Raw genomic sequence first — 22,352 nt, forward strand, 5'->3', positions numbered from 1 at the left:
ACCAGCCTCAGATGTGACTGGACTGGGTGAGCAGAGGGGCAGGATCATTTATGGATCATAGTCTGCAGACCAGGTCATATGCCTGCTGTGTGACCCTGGGCAACTCCTTCCCCTCTCTGGACTTCCATTTCTTATCTGCAAAATTTTGGGGAGGGATTTGAAACTTAAGACTGCCAAGGTTCCTTCCTGTTTCCACTGCAGGGGCGAGCGCAGGGTGGTGGGAGTAATGGAAGGAGGGGAGGTGGGGCCCTGGTGGTGAGCTGCCTTCTCTGGAATCCCCAGTCTTTCCCCTCCTTGGGCTTTGCCTCAGAGGTCACAAAAGCTGTGTCCCCAACACACACACACACACACACACATTTACATTTACTTTTTTAATCTAGAGACTCAAAAGATGACAAACGCAGAGCTGGAAGGCATCTCCAGCTAGTCCAACCCTACCCTCCTCCCTTTTTACAGGTGAGAAAACTGAGGCCGTGGTTTGGGATTTCCAGAGCCCGGGGTTTCCCGGCTCTCCCACCCCCATCCCCGGCCACTCCAGCGCCTGCTGCCCGCCGGTCGGGGGCCCGCGGGCGAGGGCTGCCTGGGACTCCCGGGGGACCCCGCCGTCGGGGCAGCCCCCAGGCGCGGCGTCGCCCAGCCTCGCCGCCAGGGGCCCGGCCGCGGCCGCCGCTGCGCACTCGCGCGGGAGCCAGCGACCGAGGGCGGAGGCAGGGAGGGAGCGACAGAGGCTGGGAGGGGTGTTGGCGAGAGCTCGCGCGCTGTGTATGGTCTATCGGAGGCAGCTGACCTTCGAGGAGGAAATCGCTGCTCTCTGCTCCTTCCTGTAGTAACAGCCGCCGCCGCCGCCGCCGGGAGCGCGGGCCGGGAGCGAGAGCCGCGGGGCGGACAGCCGGCCCCGCCGCCAGACGGCTCGGCGCCACCAGGTGGGTGGCCCGGCAGCGCGTCCCGAGCGGCGAGCGCGGAGATGGGGCCCTCGACTCCCACCCCGGGCCCCCGCGCCCCGGGCCCCGGAGCCCGACGGCCGGCCGGGGCGCGCGGACGGGTGTCCCGGACCGAGAGGGAGCTTTGGCGCGGGGCGCGGGACGCTGGACGCGGAAGGAAGGAGGGGGCCGCGGGGAGCAGGGGGCGCTGTCGGGCCGGACAGTGGGAGACCGTGGGGGCACGGCTGGGGGGCGCCGCCGTAGAGACAGCGTCTGTCACCCCAGCCCTCCCTCCTCAACCACCCCAGCCACGTGCCGGCGGGGACCGAGCCTTTCGGTGGGAGCCGTCGGTGCCCTAAGTTTGGGCTGGAATAACACCCGACCCCCCAGCCCAGAAATTGGGACTCGGGGCTCGAGGCGGGGTGGGGGTGTGTGTGTGTAGGGGGGTTCTTGCAGCCTTCCCCAGAGGGCCCGTGGGCCTCCGCGTCAAGTTTCTCTTTCAGTTTTCTAGCTGTCCCCCCTCTGGGGAAGCCCCGGTGGGGCGAGGGGAGAGGAAGAGGGGGAGGGCACCTGACTTTCAGGAGCCCATCCCCAAGCCTCAGCGGGTTCCTTGTTGGAGGGCAGGGCGGCTGTCCCCTCCTCACCATCTTTCTTCCCGCACAGGAAAGCGTGTCTGTGGGAGGGGAGGGGCCTGGCCTGACCGCGGTCCAGGGATGGGTGGGCATGGCAGGGTCAGAGGCAGGCCCGGCCCTCTCTCCTGTCGGGGAGCCGCCTCTGCAGCCCTCGGCTCGCCCTAGGTGAACGGACATGGCGGGCTGGATCCAAGCCCAGCAGCTGCAGGGAGATGCGCTGCGCCAGATGCAGGTGCTGTATGGGCAGCACTTCCCCATCGAGGTTCGGCACTACTTGGCGCAGTGGATCGAGAGCCAGCCATGGTAAGTCCCCCTGCCCTGAGCCGCCCTCTGCGGGGCCTACCACACAGGCCCTTTGACCTTTAGCTCTTCTCTTTGTGTTTTGGTGTGATTCTAGTCCTTTCTGTCCCTCTCTGCAGAAGGGGTGGTGTCCCTGGGAAAGGGGAACAGGGAAAGGGGACCTTGGGAGGGGAGAGGGGGTGTTTCTAGACTGTGATGCCTGTGGAGTTGCCCAGAACAAGTCTTGTGGGCTCTGGAGTGCCCTTAGTCTGGAGCCTGGGATTTCCCACTCCTTCTTGGTGCCTGACCTCCTTGCCCAAGGAGAGGCCACAGTAGTCTTCTCTCCCCTGCCCTGCCCCAAGGGATGCCATCGATCTGGACAATCCCCAGGACCGAGCCCAGGCCACCCAGCTCCTGGAGGGCCTGGTGCAGGAGCTGCAAAAGAAGGCGGAGCACCAAGTCGGGGAAGATGGGTTCTTACTGAAGATCAAGCTGGGGCACTATGCCACGCAGCTCCAGGTGGGTGTGTACGTGGGGTCATCTGCAGGAAAGTAGTGTCTGCCTTCTCTTTCCAGCCACAGAACCCCTGGGTTTTTTCCTGGCCTGGTCACTGACTCACCGTGTGACCCTGAGCTAATCGGTAACTTTTCTGCTCTTCAATTTCCCCCACCCCCTCTTTCTAATCAGACCTGTCAGATTCCTTTAGCACGCTACAAAGCAAGGGGTGGGGTGTGTTTGTCCCCAACAGAAGGGAGATGGGTGAAGTGGCATTCTAAACAGATCAAGCAAAAGGGATGGAGGTAGACTGAGTCAAGAGTCCTTTGCTCGAGAAAGGAAGACCAAAAGCTCCTAGAAATGAGGGAATGAGGCAACCAGGCACCCCTCCTAGGACTCTTTTAAAGGTGCAAGAGGAGCAGAATTGCCCTGGAGGCAAGAGCTGGATGAAGGAGTGTTGAATGAAGGATGTAGTTGTAAGATGTGCCTTCTCCTTCACTGGGGGGGGGGGGGGGGGGGGCGGGTAGTGGAGGTAGCAGGGAGAATATAGGGGAGAGAGGAAGTTTTTGTGGAACCAGGACAGGGGTGTGGGTGGTAATCACAGTCAAGCATTTATTGGAACTTACTTGTATTTCTCAGAGAACCCTTCTTAAATACAAGCAGCAGGGTGTCAGGGAAATAAAAAGTCCATCCCAGAAGAGGGAGGGAATGGGAGAAAGCTGGAAGAGGAAGGCAAAATCAGAACCCAAGGCCAGGGCAACGGTAGAAAGTACCTTGACCTTGGCATTGGATACCCCAAGTCGAGTCATCTGCTCACTTGTTTGCCTCTGGACAAGTACTTAACCTATCTGAGCATCAGTTTTCTCATCTGCGAAATGGGGATAATAGTTTCTGCGGATGTCAGGGTATCTATCCTCTGAAAGTCAAAGGAGATAGTAGATTGGAAGCACTTTGGAAACTTTGGAAACTGGGTTTCTGATGCACTGCAAACCAAATATGAAGATCTTGGAGGGGAAATCAAGTCAAGGAGAGATAGAGGTGTCTGGTGACAGTTCCTGAGGTTTCCTGAGGAAAGCCGAGGCAGAGGCTGTAGGAGAGGAAGTGGGGGTGGGGTGGGGGGGACATGGCACCATGGGGGGCATGGTAGGAGTGGCGGGGGGGGGGGTGGCCAATTGTAACTGCTGCTGGGATTCTTTCAGAACACGTACGACCGCTGTCCCATGGAGCTGGTCCGCTGCATCCGACATATTCTGTACAATGAACAGAGGCTGGTGCGAGAAGCCAACAATGTGAGTGTCCTATGGTGTGGAGAGAGGAGCTGGGAAGTCCTTCCACCCACCTTTTTCTCCAGACACAACTGTGTTTTATAAATGCTGACAGGAGAGCACCAGGGAAATAAGGGACATGGGCAAGTGTGAGAAGCAACGGCACATGGCAGGTCCAGTCCCTGTACCTTCTCCTCAGGCCCTGGCTCAATCACTTACCAGCTGTGTGACTTGAGCAAGTAACTTAACCTCGCTGAGCCTCAGTTTTTTCAATTGTAAATGGGGCTAGTAACGGTATCTACCTTACAGAATTAGTGTCAGGGTTAAATGAGATACTGTGTGGGCCAGGGATAGACAAACAGACCAATGAAACAGAAGAGGAAGCCCTAAACACGCACGCACGCACGCACGCACACCCCTGGAAATTCCACCCTCATTAGACATGGCATCACAAACCACCAGGGAAAAGTATTTGTCGTTTAATAAATGGTGCTAGGGTTGAAATGAGAAATGTTCTCTGGTGGTCTGTGAGGAGAGGTGGAGCTGAGGTCTATGTCAGAAGAGACACCCTGGCAAGCTCAGAGAGGTGAGGCCCAGAGAGGCAGAAAGGGACTCATCCCCCGAGCTCTGTAATCCTGAAGGCATTGAACATCTGCTTGAACAATGGGACAAACATTATCTTATCTGGAGTAAAGCAAGATGAATTTCATAAAGTGGCATCACATAGGTAAAGACCACGGAATAGTGCCTGGAGCTTATTTATTTATTGCTGTGGATGCTGATTTCAGGAACTTTACAGTTCATTCAGTAAACATTTATGGAGGTCCTGTGGTGTCGGACACTGGGCTAGGACTAGAGAAACAGATAAAGGCCTGGTCCCCACCTGAAAGGAATTCAAGCAGTGATAGATTCTCTAGGGGTGAGCTGGGTACTAAGGGGCCATATATGGAAAAAGTACCCAACTCAGACTAAGGCAGCCTGGCAGGGGGGGTGTCCTGAGGACAGGGATGTCTAAGCTACAGGGGGAAAGGGGGAAGAAGAAGGAAAGATGAGCAAAGGTAACAAGAGCGTGGCCAGGAAGGCAGGAACCGTCTTAACACATTTGAAGACTTGCAAGTAGTCAGTGGTATTGGGGAGAAGGGAGCAAATTGGGGAACCCCAATAGGTAAAGCCAGAGAGGAGGCAGAAGCCAGGTCACAAAGAGTCTTCCAGGAAAACTGTTGTATCCTTTGACTTGTGGCCACCACAGAACTATCTGTAAATATACAAATGAGTTCAGCTCCAATTAAGAAATACCTGTCTAGGGCATAGGTGTTGTCTTGGTCAGGGGGGAAATCATTCCTTCTCCCAACCATTAAGCTGCTCTTGAAAACCTCTGATGTGCTACCCCTTGGGGATTTTGTGGCATGCAAGACAGACAAGGTTCTAGCACTTGGGAGCTTATATCCTAGTGTATGAAGGCAGACGAGAGAAATAAAAACAGAACAAGACACTTTCAGATAAGGGTGGTGCTATTTGAAATCGGCCCATCAGAGAAAGTCACTCTGAAAAGGTGCCAGCTGAAATGCCAGCCTTAGGAAGATTTGGTGCCAGAATGTTCCAGAGTGAAGGAACAACAAGTGCAAAGGCCCTGAGGCAGGAACGTGTTTGTGTATTCAAGGAACAGAAAGTACCTGTTGTGCTTGGGCAGCAGTGGTGCTGGGGGGTGGAGGTAGGCAGAAGCTCTCAGCTAGGGCACTGGAGGCTGTGGGAAAGAGTTTGGATTTTATTCTGAGAACAGTTTACGGGACAGGCCCTGAAGATTTGGTCTCCTCTCAGCCAGATGTTGAAGGAATAGATCAGGCCAGGTCACTTAAATGGCCTTATCAATACCTCCCCTGTAACTTCCCTCAGTTACGAGAAGGTCTTGAGTGAGGACACGGATGATGTGTGTTCACACAGCCTTGTTCTGTGCTGTGTCCCCAGCACCTCACATGGTCCATGGCATTGGATCAGTGAACGAATGTGGAATGAAGGGGTCATCATCTTTAGTAGGCAAACCCAGGTCACTCCTGGATGTGTTGAGTTCTAGTCTCTCCGAAGAGAGCTTAGGTGGACCCTGTTTGGGCAACTCAGGTGGAGGCCAGAGCTACAACAGAAGTTTCTGCTGTGCTTTATGAAGTTGTCCTAACCTGCTAGCTCACCTGTTTCCCCTCCTTCTTTCCAACTCCACACCAATTCTGGTAAATGACTATTCTTCCGACTCAAGTTACCCATCTTACTTTAGATTTGGAGTTTGGGGTCTGTAGTATTAGCATTCCCCAAAGCCTGCGGTTGCCTTCCATCCTCACTGCTCAGCTCACTGCTGCCTGCACTCTCCCCCGATATGTCCCCAGGGGAGTTCCCCGGCTGGGATCCTGGTTGACGCCATGTCCCAGAAACACCTCCAGATCAACCAGACATTTGAGGAGCTGCGACTGGTCACACAGGACACAGAGAATGAACTGAAGAAGCTTCAGCAGACTCAAGAGTACTTCATCATCCAATATCAGGAGAGCCTGAGGATCCAGGGTGAGGCCCGGGCAGTCTGGGCAGTGTGTGTCATGAGGGCAAGAGTGAGGACCACTCTGTGTGCTCCTGCGAGGCTGGGGCTGTGTCCGTGTCTGTCTCCACAGAGCCTTACCCAAAGCTTTGGAGAAGTAATGGTTCCCTGTTATTGAGCCCCTGCTATGGGCCCGGCTCTAGGCTCAGCCCTTTGCATGCATTTTTCAATCCAGACTTTACAGCAGCCCCAGGAAGTAGGTAGCTGTTATTATCCCTATTTTGTAGATGGTACAACTGAGGTTCCGGGAGAGCAAGTAATGTGGCCTGGATTGCTTATAAGTTGCAGAACCGGATCTCAGTTAGAGATACGTCATAAAATCCCGGTGCTTTACTAAACAATATTCTCTCCCTGATTGTAGGGATTCAGTGAGTATCTCGATGACTGAATGAATACGGACAAAGTGTTCCCCATTCAGAGGGAGGACTTAGGTTGGGAGTCTCCTGGTTGAACCAGGCTGGGGAGAGGTGGAACTCCAGAAGTGCCCCTTCTTGAGCCTCCCTGATAGGAGATGGAACTGGGAAGAGGAGGTGACGGTGGGAAATTCTCCTGTCTCCTAGGTCTGTAGTTTGCCAGTGGCTGTCATGATAAGTGTGTGGGGAAAGAAAATTTAACTCAGAACAAATCAACTCCTGATACAATTTGAGGAGTCTTGAGACATGGCCCATCTTCCCCCAACTCCAGACTGACCCCAGAGCTGCTCTATCCCATCCTCGTGAGAATAGGAAGTGTCAAGCTGCCTTTTCTTGCGCTCTTCTTTCTCTGGCTTCTTAAGGTAAAACCGCAGGTCATTGACTTTAGACCTTTCTTCTTTTCTGATACATATATTCAGAGCTTTAAATTTCCTTCTAAGCAATGCTTTGGCTGCATTTCATGATTTTAGCTATGCTGTATGTTCATTATTATTCAGTTTGAAATATTTTCTTTTCTGAATAATTATTTGGCCCACACATTATTTAGAAGTATATTGTTTAATTTCCAAATATTTGGGGTTTTTTTCCCCTATATGTCATATCATTATTGATTTCATTTGCATTTTATTACTGAATTCCACTATTGTCAGAGAACATACTCTGTATGATCTCAATTCTTTCTTTTTTTTTTTTTTTTAAAGATTTTATTTATTTATTTGAGAGAGAGAGCATGAGAGGGGGGAGGTCAGAGGGAGAAGCAGACTCCCTGCTGAGCAGGGAGCCAGATGTGGGACTAAATCCTGGGGCTCCAGGATCATGACCTGAGCCAAAGGCAGTTGCTTAACCAACTGAGCCACCCAGGCGCCCCATCTCAGTTCTTTTAAATTTGTTGAGACATGTTTTATGGCCCAGTGTATGCTCTATCTTGGTGAATGTATCTTGTGGACTTTAAAAGAATATATGTCTCACAATTTTTTCATTTAAAAGTAACAATTTTATGGGGCGCCTGGGTGGCTCAGTCGTTGAGCGTCTGCCTTCGGCTCGGGTCATGATCTCAGGGTCCTGGGATCGAGCCCCGCATCGGGCTCCCTGCTCAGCAGGAGGCCTGCTTCTCCCATTCCCACTCCCCCGGCTTGTGTTCCCTCTCTTGCTGTGTCTCTGTCTGTCAAATAAATAAATAAAATCTTAAAAAAAAAAAAAGTAACAATTTTAAGTTAAATAATGTTAACATAAGAAAGTTTTACCCAAAAAGTCCCCCAAACAAAAAAACCAACATCTGTATTTTCCAAAACAAAATTTAGCAAGAAGCATTGCTTTAGATTTTTACACATCTCTTTAATGTGAAGCTTAATAGGAGATAGCTGGGTCTTGCTTTCAATCTATTGTAATATCACATATCTTGCAACCTTTAGAAAATATCACTGTATTCCTATAAGAGATCAAAAAAGAAAAAGGCAAGTAAGGTCTTCTGACCTTATAAAAACAGTTTTGGCTTTGTAGGCTCCTAGTAAAGTTCTTGGGAACCTTCTAGGGATCCCTGGTCCACACTTTGAGAACCACTATGATTTCTGTCTTTATTGATTTTTTTTTTTTTTTTTTTTTTGGCCTAATTGTTCTATCAGGTGTTCTATCTATCAGATAGTTCTACCCTGAAAAAGGAGGATCAAAATCTTCTACTATATTGTGGAAATGTCTGCTTCTCCAATTATTTTTGTAAATATTTTCTTTGTGTATTTTGAAGCTTTGTTATTAGATGCATATAAGTTTATGATTATTATGTCTTGCTGATTGATTGATACCTTAATAACTATGAAATGCCCTTCTTGATCTCTGGTAATACTTTTTGTCTTGAAGTCCACTGCAGCCTTCTTATTCTATATAGCCATAGCATATCTTGATACATGTTTTTTAAAATTTAAAATGTAGATATCATACTGTTGAGTCTTGCTTTTATGAGTATTCTGACAATCTCTGCTTTTTCTTTTTAAGATTTTATTTATTTATTTGAGAGAGAGAGAGAGCGAGCATGAGATGGGGGAGGGTCAGAGGGAGAAGCAGACTCCCCGCTGAGCAGGGAGCCCAATGTGGGACTCGATCCTGGGACTCTAGGATCATGAGCCAAAGGCATTCGCCCAACCAACTGAGCCACCCAGGCGACCCTGATGATCTCTGCTTTTAATTGAGGTGTTTAGTCCACTAATATTTAACATACTATTTAATACAGTTGCATTAAGCTCTACATTTTAATGTTTATTTTCTGTTTTCTCCCTAAATTTTTAGTCATTTTCCTCTGTTCCTCCCTTTTTAAAAACTATTTAAATTTTTTTTTAGAATGCTGTTATGCTGTTTTATTTCTTTTTAAGATTTATTTAGTTATTTATTTGAGAGAAAGAGAGAGCATGCGGGGGTTGGAGCAGAGAGAGAAGGAAAATGAGAGAAGCAGACTCCCCGCTGAGTGCAGAGCCCCATGCAGGGGTCCATCTCAGGACACTGAGATCATGACCTGAGCAGAAATCAAGAGTCCAACGCTTAATTGGCTGAACCATCCAGGTGCCCCTATGCTGTTTTAATTTAACTATTGAAGCTCTCCTCACCCTGCCATGTTAGTGTGTCCCATACTCTGAATTCCTCAACACATTGCCAGAATCATAGTAGGTGTTGAGTAAATGTTGGTGGGATGATTCTAGCATGTCTTCCTCTGAATCCATCTTGGACTGACCCCAGAGAAAGGGTGGCCCTCTTCCTAGATTAGGGAACAGGAGAATTTAGGCTGTTAGTTCTTTTTTTTTTTTTTTAAGATTTTATTTATTTATTTATTTGAGAGAGAGAGAGAATGAGGTAGGGGAGGAGCAGAGGGAGAGGGAAAAGCTGACTCCCCACTGAGCACAGAGCCTGACCCGAGGCTCGACCCCAGGACCCAGAGATCATGACCTGAGCAGAAGTCACACGCTCTCCTCCAGGCTGTCAGTTCTGCCCCAAGCCTTTGATGGTTGATAGTACTTCCAGTCCTATTCTTGGGTTTTCTGTTTCCGATTTATGGGTTTGGGTTAGGTTCTGCTTTGGGTTTGTACCCATCATGCAATGTCAGTTCAGTCTCATTTATCAAGTTCACTTATCAGAAACACAGACTATTGTTCTGTTTGTGCAAGAGAAGGCTCAGCTCCCTCCAGTGGAGCAGAGAATTGCCCCACACCTCCTGACCTCCCTCCCAGAAGCTTCTGCAAAGTGCCAGGAGACACGTAGGTGGGTCACTCACATAGGGAGGTGGGGCCCAGGTGGGGAATCACCGGCACCCCCGTGTGGGTGGCAGGATTTCTGAGGTGGCCTCAGGACCACTCTGCTGTGTGCCACGGCTGGACTGTAGTCTTCTCTCTCAGTCCCTGGCCGTGGGATCAGAACCTTGTATTTCCAGTTCTCTTCTAGTGCTGGGCTTTCCCTGGCTGTCAGGAGTTGCTTTAGTCTGTCCCAGCTTGTGTGTCCCTGAGGCAGGGCCTCGGTCGGTGTGACATGGCCCTCGACCACGACAGGCTGGTGCTCGCATCTCCTTGTCTCAGCCCAAGTGAGGACACGGGGATGTTCAGCAAGGTGATGGGCAGGCCGTCATAATCCCAGCACGGAGCATAGTGGTTACCTTTGGAGGCAGGGATGGGTTTGCAAGCAGGGAAGGATGTGCAGGTGACTTTCGCTGCGGCTTCTCAAGCTGGGTTACTGATACACGGGTGTTCCTTGCATCACTCTTTCTACCTTCCCTGGGTCTGAAGTATTTCATAATAGATTTTTTGTAGAAGGGTAAGGAGGCCTCCCTGACTCCCTATTCCTGCCGTGGAGGAGAGTCCCAGTGCTAGTGTGGGGAGAAACTGCCTCCCTCTCCCCCCCTTCTCCGTCTGTGCCTGTCTGTCCCTGTCTGTGCCTCTCTGTCTCCTTCGGTTGGTCAGCTGAGCTCACGGTCACCCGACCTGGACAAACCAACATGTTGGGCCCCCGCCAGCACCTAGAGAAACCCCTTGTTTCAGAGGAGAGGCTGCTGGGCTCCGGGGGCGGGACAGAGCGTGCGGGGCGGGGGCTCCCCCGAGGAGGCCCTGCCGTGTGGGGTGGGACTGAGCAGCTGCTGGTCTCTGTCACCCTTTAACCCGCCCTGGAAGCCACTCCCCAGGAAGGACTAACTCTCACCTAGAGCGCCCGCGTGCCGGGAGGTTCCTTGAGCCTTTTGTGGATCATCACTCCTTACTCCTCAGCGACCCACTGAGGCAGGGGCCGAGACTCTCCCCTTCTGCACATGGGCAGACTGAGGCCCCGAAGAGTGAAATGATTTGCCCGAGTTCCCCCAGTTAGTAAACGGTGAGGGCACACACGGAACCAGGCAGCGAGGCTCCGCGCTGGACCCCCGTGTGGCGTGGGCAGGTCTGGGCGGGCAGCTGTGCAGACTAAGGTGGGAGGGGAGGCCTCGGGGCAGGATCCTCCTCAGCTGTGCCCTCAGGCTTCCATCTGCACACTCCCTGAAGGGGAGATCAAAGTCGAGAGGCCAGGGCCCAGAGCCCGCTCACGTCTGGCACCCTTGGCTTCTAGAAGCCCAGGTTGCCGTTGATCAGATGTTGGGCAGCCCCCTGAGGGTCTTGCCTCCAGAACAGGTGTGTGTGTTCCGCTGGGCTTCGTGCAGGAAGCTGGGAGATGATGATGACAGGTGTCCCGTCCCCTCCTGTAGCTCAGTTTGGCGGGCTGGCCCAGCTGAGTCCCCAGGAGCGGCTGAGCCGGGAGACGGCCCTGCAGCAGAAGCAGGTGTCCCTGGAGGCCTGGCTGCAGCGCGAGGCCCAGACGCTGCAGCAGTACCGCGTGGTAAGTGGCATCTGCATCCTCCCCTCCCACGCTCGGAGGCCCACATCCCGAGCCGTCCGGGCAGCCCGAGAGAGGGCTAGGGCCAGGGAGAGAGCGGGACCCGGGAGAGCTGGAGGCCAGATCCTTCTTTCCTGTGGGGGGCACGGGAGGCAGAGCAGGTTTGGGAGAGGGGAGGGCCTGTGCCCGGGGCCTGGTCCCCAGCCCTGCCTCCCGAGTGAGGGCTGTTCTCTGGGAGCCCAGAAGGGCCTGCTGTCCCCGCCTGCCTTCAGGAGCTGGCGGAGAAGCACCAGAAGACCCTGCAGCTGCTGCGGAAGCAGCAGACCATCATTCTGGACGATGAGCTGATCCAGTGGAAGCGGCGGCAGCAGCTGGCCGGGAACGGAGGGCCCCCCGAGGGCAGCCTGGACGTGCTGCAGTCCTGGTAATGGTGTATGGGGGGCGGCTGGGGGGGCAGGAGCGCCGCCACCAGCTGCTCCTGCCGCCGCCCGCGTTTCCCCGAGCAGCCGGCTCGCGCTGGCCCATAGCAAGGCTTCCTTCACCAGGGCTTCTGGCTCCTGACGCCGACCTGGGGCCCCCATCGTGTGCCACCTGCCCAGGAAGGGAGTCCCTGTGCTGGGGAGGGGGGCAGGGCTGGGTGTGCAGAGCGACCCTCAGGCGGAGTGGAGCCGGGTCAGGGGTGCTGCCCCGCGCCCCCGTGTTCCTGCCAGGCGGGGCGCTCTGCTCTGCTCCGTGGGCGGGAGCGGCGGCTCAGGGGCAGAGCCTTCCAGGGTGAGGGTGGAGCTGGGTCTTGGGGCATTCTCCCCAGACTGGAGCCCCTCGGCCTCGAGCCTGGGGGACGGGGTGACGCCGTTGTCCTCCCGGTGGCCTGGGCCTCCCGTGCAGGTGTGAGAAGTTGGCCGAGATCATCTGGCAGAACCGGCAGCAGATCCGCAGGGCTGAGCACCTCTGTCAGCAGCTGCCCATCGCCGGCCCAGTGGAGGAGATGCTGGCTGAGGTCAATGCCACCATCACAGACATCATCTCAGCCCTGGTGACGAGGTGACTGCTGCCTCCGGCCACGCCCGGCCCCCGGGTGGTTGGCATGGGGGGAGGCAGGGCTGCTTTGCCCACCGGGGTTGCCGCGGGCGGGGGTGGGGGCTCTCGTTGGAGTCCTTGTCTCCTTTGTCTCGGGCCCCCATCCCCCTCTGTCCTCAGTGGCAATGGCTGCTTGGTGTTGACCTTGCCCAGTGTGTGTTGTGGGCGCTCCGCGGACTGCCCTTGTCCCCCCGCAGCCTGTGCCGGCTGCCGAGTCATGTCACTGCCTCCCCTCCCACCACCTCCTCTGACTCTCGGTGGCCTCACTGGGCACAGGAGCTGTGCCGTGTGCCCTTCCTTTGCCTGCTGAGCCCCGGTAGCCTCCCCATGTGGGGGGACCAGGCCCTGTGCCCTGAGCCGGCATCATGTGTGGTCTGGTCACTTGTGTCCCCGCAGCACATTCATCATTGAGAAGCAGCCCCCTCAGGTCCTGAAGACCCAGACCAAGTTTGCAGCGACGGTGCGCCTGCTGGTGGGCGGGAAGCTGAATGTGCACATGAACCCCCCCCCAGGTGAAGGCCACCATCATCAGCGAGCAGCAGGCCAAGTCGCTGCTCAAGAACGAGAACACTCGCAAGTACGGGGGCCCCTGTCCCTGCCTTCCCCTCCCTACGTTCTGGACTGGGAGTTCCTGTCTATTCTATAACTAGGGTCCTGGGTGATGGGGGCAGCTCAGCCTCACTCTGCAGTCGTGGTGCAGGGTCTCTCCAGTTCATTCTGTCTGTCCTGGTGTACTCGTTGTTCCTCTTGACCCATAGTAGGTCAGCATGGATTGCACAGCTGGCTTGTTTGAGTACCTGTGCTGATGATTGGGAAGAGTCCTTGGCTCTGTGTTCGCCCAGCCCAGCAGAGCCAGCAGCAGTCGGGAGAAATGTAGTGTGCGCCAGGGGAGACCGAGGGCACTGTGGAAGTGGGTCGTGGTGGGGGTGGGGCTAAGGACAGTGTTAGGATGCAGGATGAATGGGAGTAGCTCGTGGGAGGGTGTGGGGAGAGAGGGGAGGGAGACTTTCAGACAGAGGGAACATGGGCCTTTTCCGAAAGGAGAGCGTAGAGAAGGCATATGTAGCTGGAGAACCCAGGGTGGGATCCAGGGATCAGGGCAGGCCAGCCCCAAAGGATGCAGTGAATGAATGAATGAGGGAGTGAATGAGTGAAGTGGGAGACTGGGTCATGTGTATTGAGAGCCTACCATGGGATCTGGGGATAGGATGATAAAGAAGGCAAAGAGGTTCTCATGCTCTTAGAGCTGACATTTTGGCTGCGGAGGGAGACAGTTACATGGCTGTAGTAATCCAGCAGTGGCAAAAAGTGAAAGAGTCTAGAAAGAAAATGAAAGAGTGATATCATGGCATCTGGATAGATGTTGCCTCACCCCAGAGTGACCGCAGAAGGCCTTTCTGAGGAGATGTTTGAGTTGAGACCTAAACAAGAAGGTCAAGGGTGTTTGGGGCAACAGGAAGAGCAGGTGCCAAGGTCCTGAGGTACACCGAGTTCGCATGTTCGGCAAACAGACAAGGCAGCATGACTCACTTGTTCTGGGTGAGGGGAGAGGAACCCACGGAGGCCAGGGAGCGGGACAGGGTTTGGCCATGGGGTCCTTGTAGGCTGTGGTCATGGTTTTTATTTTAACTGCACTAGAAGCTGCCAGGGGGCCCTGAAGGCCCCCACATCAATCTCAATGCTGAAGGAATTTTTAACGATAGATAATTTAATGATAGAGACCCAGAGCCCACCCTTGAAGAATTTGCTCTACCCAGGGGTGCCAGGGTGGCTCAGTCCTTAAGCATCTGCCTCCGGCTCAGGTCGTGATCCCAGAGTCCTGGGATCGAGGCCCGCATTAGGCTCCTTGCTCCGCGGGAGGACTGCTTCTCCCTCTTCCATTCCCCCTGCTTGTGTTCCCTCTCTTGCTGTCTCTCTCTCATCAAATAAATAAAAATAAAAAAATCTTAAAAAAAAAAAAAGCATTTGCTCTACCCTCAGGCCTGAGACACAGAGAGGAATGCTCTTTTTTTTTTTTTTTTGGAGGGAGAGCGAGAGAGTTCGAGCGGGGAGAGGGGCAGAGGGAGGAGCAGAGGGAGAGGGACAAGCAGACTCCACGCTGAGCATGGAGCCCAACGCCGGGCTTGATCCCAGGACCTTGGGATCATGACCTGAGCCAAAGGCAAGGGTTGGCACTTAGCCGACTGAGCCACCCCAGCGCCCAGAGGGGAACACTCGCAGGGGCAGGGGCTGCTGGCTTGGCTTTCCAGCATGAACCCCTGGCCCAGGGCGCGTACAGAGCCATCCTCCTGGGGTCCGCATGGCGATGGGGCTCCCCTCTCCTTCCCAGCGAGTGCAGTGGCGAGATCCTGAACAACTGCTGTGTGATGGAGTATCACCAGGCCACCGGAACCCTCAGCGCGCACTTCCGGAACATGGTGAGCCCAGGGCCTGACCCCTGGGGTGGGGGTGGGGGGGTTGTCTGCCCGGGCGAGTCCCTGTAACCAGCTGCTTTCTCCTCATCCCCCTCTGCACCCCCACCCCAGTCGCTAAAGAGGATTAAGCGTGCTGACCGGAGGGGCGCTGAATCTGTGACGGAGGAGAAGTTCACGGTCCTGTTTGAGTCTCAGTTCAGTGTTGGCAGCAATGAGCTTGTGTTCCAGGTGAAGGTGAGGCCTCGCTCTCCCATCCCCCACAGGTCACCCAGAAAGGTGAAGACCTACCCGAGGCCACCTGACTGGTTTGGGAAAGCCAGAGAGCTCTGAATCCTCACACGGTCATGGCCCATTTAGCCCAGGGGGCTACCAGAACCCCTGCTTTCACCCTGCTGGTGCCTGCTTGCTAGGTTACAATCTGGCACCGGCCACGGTGAACTGAGGTAATGGGCCAAGAAGAACGAGGCTGTGGGGGGTTTTTGTTGTTGTTGAATTTTGCTTTGGTTTGATTGGGAGGTTTTGTGGGTGGGACCGTGGGTGAGGAATGAGGGCTAAGTGAGGGCGAGATGGCCGTCACGTGCCTTCTACACTCATTCCTTTGACTCCCGTAGACCCTGTCCCTTCCCGTGGTTGTCATCGTTCATGGCAGCCAGGACCACAATGCGACCGCCACCGTGCTGTGGGACAATGCCTTTGCCGAGCCGGTGAGTCCTCGGGGGACCCCCATCTCAGCCCCCGACGCCCCAGGAGTCTCCGTGAGTCGGCCCCAACCCCCTGGGGCCCTGCTGGGTGGTCCCCCGCCAACCCCAGGGCCACACCGGAGCCGAGGTGAGGTAGGGGGCAGCACTCAGGAGCGTGCTGCCCCGGGCATGTCCTCAGACTCCGTCTGGGTTCCCGTCTCCGGAAGGGGATTTCCTAGGTCTGTGAGCTTAGCCCCTGGGCTCTGGTCTCTGATCTTCCTTCCACTTATGGTTTGGGTCCCTGATCTCTATCCCAGACTCCTGGTCTGGGTCTCTATCGCCGTATGCCCACCCCTCTGCCCCTGCCACCCTGTCTTTTTTTCTTTTTTAAGATTTTATTTATTTGAGAGAGCGCATGCGAGAGAAAGCACGAACAGTGGGGCGGGGGGCGGGGATAAGCAGGATAAGCAGGCCCCCCCACTGAGCAGGGGAGCCAAGCCCGATGCGGGGCTCGATCCCAGGACCCTGGAATCATGACCTGAGCGGAAGGCAGACGCCTAATGACTGAGCCACCCAGGCGCCGCCCCCTGCCCTGCCTTTCTTTCTCTTGTGTTTGTGTCTCCTTTCCTGGATCTTTCTTGGCCGCCTCTGTCTCTTGGTATCTGTGTGTCTGAATGTGTGTGTGTGTGCACACGTGTGTGCGTGTGTGTATAGATATTTCCTGCTCCGTCAGTCTGCTTTCTCTTCCGTCCGTCTCAGGGCAGGGTGCCATTCGCCGTCCCCGACAAAGTGCTGTGGTCTCAGCTGTGCGAGGCGCTCAACATGAAATTCAAGGCCGAAGTGCAGAGCACCCGGGGCCTGACCAAGGAGAACCTCGTGTTCCTGGCACAGAAGCTGTTCAACAACAGCAGTGGCCACCTTGAAGACTATAATGGCATGTCCGTGTCCTGGTCCCAGTTCAACAGGGTGAGGGGCCCGCCACCAGCCGCCTGCCCCGGGGCCACCTGTGCCCTGCCAGGCTTTCCCCACCTCACGGACCGGTTACTGGCCTCGGTCAGCACTGCCCCGTCCACCCCGCCCTGCCCTCTCCCACATCCAGGAGAGACGGGGGCTGATGCCCCAGGGAATGGAGGCAGGGGCAGCAGGAAACTGCATGTAGCTCTGAGAGCCAAAGCAGGACAGTGGAAGGAACCCGGGGCTGGGAGTCCCGATCCTTGAGTCCCTGTCCTAGATCTGTTAACTAAGCGGCCAGGCCCTTCCCTTCTCTGTGCCTCAGTTTCCCCATCTGTCCATCGGGGGAGAAGCGACTTTGGAGGTCTTGTCCAGCTCAGACAATTCTGGGCACCCCCTACCTCCACCCCTGTGTCTGAGAGGCAAGAGGCAGGTTTAGTCTCTCGTCCTTAGGCCACGTACGGGTTGGGGGCTGTGTCCGTTTATGGACCGCCGGAGTGCGGGGCGAGTACGGCGAGGAATTGGGAGAGGGTGTGCATGAGGACGAGGGCATGGACTGTTTCCTGGGCCACCTGTGACGATGGGGCCACAAACCCTGACTTGGGGTTTCCTGGGGGCTCTCAGGAGAACTTGCTGGGCTGGAACTACACCTTCTGGCAGTGGTTCGATGGGGTCATGGAGGTGCTGAAGAAGCATCACAAGCCTCACTGGAATGATGGGTGAGGAATGCGGGGGGCCCGGGGGCTGGGAGGCCATGGGCTCCGGGTACAGAAGATGCTGGCCCGGCAGTGACGCTGTATGCTCCATGCACCCAGGGCCATCCTAGGTTTTGTGAACAAGCAACAGGCCCATGACCTGCTCATCAACAAGCCCGATGGGACCTTTTTATTGCGCTTTAGCGACTCCGAAATCGGGGGCATCACCATTGCCTGGAAGTTTGACTCTCGTGAGTGCCCCGGCTCCCATTTCCTTGCTCCCCATTCCCCATCGGGTCTGCAGCCTTAGAAGCTTTCCCCAGGGGAAAGATTGGAACTGAACTCAAAGTAGGGGAAGAGTGTTGCTCAGAAATACATTCCCTTTCTACCATTTTCCATCGTGGAGAACTTAAGCTCACTGGCCCCGTAGCCTCCAGAGCTGCTAGGGGAGTTCTTCAGCAGTTCTGAGTTCTCCCTTCTCTGCCCTCACTTAGCCTTGCTGGCATCTTCTTGCTTGGTTCACTGGGTAAATGTTCCCATGGTCAGTTGCTTGCCCTGTGCCAAGGAGTGCAAGACAAGGTGGAGGGTTGCAGAGCAGGCTAGTCCAAACCCATATGTCTCTACAAGCCGGATCTCAAACCCCATGACCCTGACCCTCCTCCTGAGGGTGGTGGGTGGTGGGAATGAGCTTGTCCTTTTCACAGCCGACCGCAACCTGTGGAACCTGAAGCCGTTCACCACACGGGACTTCTCCATCCGGTCACTGGCAGACCGGCTGGGGGACCTGAGCTATCTCATCTACGTATTTCCCGACCGGCCCAAGGATGAGGTCTTCTCCAAGTACTACACCCCTGTGCTCGGTGCGTCCTGCCCTGATACTCCTGGGCCCTTCCGCAGCCTGTGGACAAATCTCTTGGGGCGAGGCAGCTGGGACTCCCCAGGAAGAGCCCAGGGGCCATTTCCCCCGTGGGCTTGGTCGGTGGCTTGGTGTGGAGCACGGGGAGGGGATTTCAGGTCTCGCAGCAGAGAGGGAAAACAAACCCTCTGACCCAGCTTTCTTCCCTGCAAAGTGAAAAGCTGGGTGGATTCTCACTTCTGTGCCCTTGGAGGAAGTCAGGAAGCAGTGCTGGCCAGGAGAATCGTACCCGCACATAATGCACTACTCCCATCTCAATCAGCTGCTCTCACGGCTCCCACCCTCAAACCTGCCCCCGAGTTGAATGTGGGAAGCAAAATGGACAGGTTTTTCCTCTTCAACTTGTCCCTAGTCCACTGTTGGGTTTGCTGCTTGGCATTGGTTCTGCTTCCTTGGCAGAGTGGGGTGAGGAGAGGGAGAGCAAAGGGCCAGAAACGGAAGCAGGAGAAAGGATGAGATTGGAGCCAGGGGTCTGGGTGGCCCTCGAGGGGTCCATCGGCAGGTGTTTATAGGAATCTGTGGGAAATCTCATCCCCGCTGAGGCCCCACAGTGATGTGGGTAGGAGGCAGACTGCATGCCATGGGCTTCCACTGCCTGGGAGCTCCCAGAGGCGGGTTCTCATCACGCTCCCCCCTCGGCAGCTAAAGCGGTGGACGGATACGTGAAGCCACAGATCAAGCAAGTGGTCCCTGAGTAAGTACCCAGGGTCCAGCTCTGGTCTCCTGCTGCCTCCTTTCTCTTCCCCCGGCCCCCCTCACCCCTCACCGCTGCTCCTCCCACTCACAGGCCCTGTGTGGCCCAGCCCGCCCTTCCGCCCTGAAGCCTGGCTCAGCCCTGGAGAGGGAACTGGGCTCAGTCTCAATGGGACCAGGACCCAGGGCCCCACTCCTGCAGCTGGAGTCCCAGGCCCAGTGGGCACTTTGTCCTTCCATACCCCAAAAAAGGTGTAAAAATGCCCCCCGCCCACCCCTCCCCAAGTTACCTGCTGCCCGGAGGCCACTGAGACTCTGCTGTGTTTCTCCTGCAGGTTTGTGAGTGCGTCTGCAGACTCTGCCGGGGCCAGCGCCACCTACATGGACCAGGCCCCCTCCCCAGCCGTGTGCCCCCAGGCTCATTATAACATGTACCCCCAGAAGTAGGTTGTGTTCTCATGGGGCTCCGTGGGGAGGAAGTGGGCACCTGGCCTCAGGCTGGGCCCTGGGAGGGCTGGTGGGCAAAGGGACCCAGAGCTCCTGTAGGTCTGAGACCACCCAGGCCGGGCTCCAGCATGTGCCCAGGTACAGCGAGGGAGATCAGCCAGTGAGAAGCATAGAACATAAGCTACATATAGGAGGGTCCTTGCTCTGGTGCTGACCGGCTGTGTGACCTTGGGAAAATTATTGAGCCTCCCAGATGTTCAGTTTCCACATCTGTAAAATGGAGGCAAGAATACCTACCATATGGGATTGGGGGCAGGACTCAGGTGAGGCTGTGGTAAGGGGTAGCTACGGATGGGGCGGTTGCTCTTAGGAGTTGGAGGGAAACGGGCTATCACTTGCTCCTCTCTGGAGTTCCCAGGGCAGAGAATTAATTCTCTCCTGAGCTGTGGGTGGCCCCAGCTGGATGTCTGGGTGTCTGGGAGACACAAGCTGCACTGGGATGGCCATGGGCTTGAGAGTCACCAAGGTTGGAATTCCAATCCTGAATCCATTTGCCAGCCAGGTGGCCCTGAGCAGGTTTCCGAACATGGCCGAGCCTCAGTCTCCCCCAGTGTAAAGTGGAGCAGATACCTACCTCCCAGGTGGCTAAGCCCAGCGCGTTGTAGGTGCTCAGCAAATGGAGCCCATGGTTGAGTGGCATAGTGTCGCAGTGGGCAGAACTCACTGACCCAACCGTGTTTTGCAGAGGAGGAGAGGGACGGGGACAAGGGAGAGGAACTCTGAGCCCACTCAGTACGGCAATGAGCGTTGAGACTAGAACTTGAGTAGCTCCCAATGAGCCAATGACTGACGTTTTCAGCTTGGGGTTCGCGGGGGCGGCCAGCCAGAGCCAGTCCTGTTCCCGTGAGACTGTGGTCTGAGTGGGGAGGGGCATGCTCAGCTCCCTCTGACCTCCCTCTCCCTCTCTCCCAGCCCTGACCCCGTCCTCGACCAGGATGGAGAATTTGACCTGGATGAGACCATGGACGTCGCCCGGCACGTGGAGGAACTCTTACGCCGCCCGATGGACAGTCTGGACCCCCGCCTCTCCCCGCCTGCCGGTCTTTTCACCGCTGCCCGAGGCTCGCTCTCATGAATGTTCAAATGGCACGCTTCTCTTTGGAAACAACACTCAGTGTGAAGGGGTCGTGTTAATGGTGATTTTAGTGTTGCTGTGCATACGGATGCCTCGGCCGTGTGTGTGTGTGTGTGCGTGTGTGTGTGCGTGCGTGCCTGCCTCGCCTGCGCCCAGCAGCCACCAGCTTGCTCCCCAGATCAAGGCGCCCGAGGGCCCGCCGAGCCTGTGTCTGTCGCGGGAGGGGCTCCGCTTCCGCCGGCTGCTGTCACAGGTGCTGTTCCTGCCCGGGCCTGTCCGGCCTCGCCGCTGTTTGAAGGAAATTATTCAAGAAGGGGCTTGGAGACGGGTCAGGCGTCCCAGCTTCAGTTGTACTCCTGAGTGAGAAGCTTTGGCTCCCAAATGTGTGCGTATGCGTTTATGTTTGTGCATCTGTTGCCATGCACGTGTGTTGGTCTATTGATTCTTTCCCTCGGGAGGGAGGCTGGGATTCAGTTTTGAGTCATGTTTTATACTTTATCTAATGACTACGGACTCGAGATTGTTTGTGACCCGAGGGCTTCTCTAGACCGTGGCCCTAACGCAGCAGGAACGGGTCTTTGGGGTCGGGTCTGTCAGAGCTGCTCTGAGTACGTAGTTGCTTGGCCTCCTGGCCTCCTGGCCTCCAGCCGGGGGACCTGGGCTTCATGTCTGTGGTGCCGTTGCCCGGTCTGCTATCATTTTTCAAGTGTGATCGCCTCCCCTCCATCGGGCCCCAGCCTTCTTTCCCTGACGCTCTGCAACCCTGCTCCCAGGAGAGGGGAGATGGGCAGGAACTGGGCTAGGACGTGGTGGGTGAACAGAGGGCCGGGGACTTGCAGGGCTGATCCCCCTCTCCTGGAGAACTGCACTGAGAGACGGCCGCAGAGAAGCCGCTTGCGGCATGCCTGTGGAATCCCGAGTGAGGGGTCAAAGCTCAGCTCGTTCCCCCCTGCTGGCAGGTGGACCTGGACTAGGCCTCATCACAGTTGCGTAACGCCGAGGTCCGAGAAGGCCTTGCTTCCGGCCTCACGTGCTCCTCCCTCGGAGGCTCTGTGACGTGCAGCCGGGGGCAGCTGGTGGCAGAGGGTCGGGAGTCCCAGGTTTAAACATCCCTGAGGGAAGGTGGGGACCAGAAGAGGGATCCTTGTGTACTTTGTACATAGGCCACACATTTGTGTAAACAGTTGTTTTCGAATAAAGTATTTTTTTCATAAATTTGCTGGCACGGCTCCCGCGCGGGCAGCCCTGGGTAACGGGGATCCCTGGTGCTGGGGTGGTTTTGTTGCTTCCCTCCCGTGTGGCTGGTGCTGTAATGCTTCCAAAGCTACCACTCTGCACCCTCTTCTGTGTGTTAAGGGTGCCCATCAGCCCTGGAACGCTGTCTCTGCTTCTCAGAAGCCAAAACGACTAGGGCTGGAGGCCTTGGGGGAAGGGGGTGGGGGCCAGGAGCGGGAAGAATGGCGGGGGGGGGGGGGTCTGGGCCTCTCCTAATCAGCTGCTGCTATAAGCAATCTTGAAGCCTTTGATGCGGGGGTCAGGGGGTGGAGGGGCAGTGCCAGGGGCAGCAGGGAGCCTCAGCGACAGTCCCTCCTTGCCCGCCTCTTCCCGGACACCAGCAGGTGGCACCATCCCACTGCCACCAGCCCATTCAAAGGGCCACCCGGCCCAGTGACCTGTAAGGAAGCTGGGCGAGGAGGATGGTCTCCCCATTTGCACCCCCTGGCGCCGATCTGCTGCCAGTCCAGGGACTGTCACTGGGGCCCTGGCGGGGCGGGGGGGGGGGGGGGTTGGGGAACGGTTGGGGAGCCAGGACCTACCCATGAGGTTTCTTCAGAGCTCAAAGCAAGGGAAGAGGGGTTTGCAGCCTGCCCCAAGGAGGCGCAGGGGCCCTGCGCGGGGCTGGCGGGGGTGGGCTGGCGGGGAGAGCAG

General features: G+C 55.9%; 1 protein-coding gene across 1 annotated transcript; it reads left to right on the forward strand.

The window, feature by feature from the left end:
- The first annotated feature begins 840 nt into the window (after positions 1-840).
- Positions 841-20,555, forward strand: LOC116626978 (signal transducer and activator of transcription 5A-like). Its single transcript, XM_032396594.1, is given in 20 exon segments — positions 841-923; positions 1,718-1,855; positions 2,194-2,350; positions 3,526-3,615; positions 5,967-6,141; positions 11,288-11,418; positions 11,688-11,839; positions 12,301-12,456; positions 12,889-12,994; positions 12,996-13,069; positions 14,822-14,909; positions 15,018-15,140; positions 15,518-15,610; positions 16,346-16,552; positions 17,162-17,256; positions 17,353-17,483; positions 17,937-18,092; positions 18,791-18,842; positions 19,177-19,284; positions 20,261-20,555. Coding segments are annotated over 19 exon segments (2,385 nt in total). The 5' UTR covers positions 841-923; positions 1,718-1,727; the 3' UTR covers positions 20,424-20,555.
- Positions 20,556-22,352: the final 1,797 nt, after the last annotated feature.

Source organism: Phoca vitulina, unplaced genomic scaffold (assembly GCF_004348235.1).
Source record: "Phoca vitulina isolate PV1807 unplaced genomic scaffold, GSC_HSeal_1.0 scaffold92, whole genome shotgun sequence".
Taxonomy (NCBI): domain Eukaryota; kingdom Metazoa; phylum Chordata; class Mammalia; order Carnivora; family Phocidae; genus Phoca; species Phoca vitulina.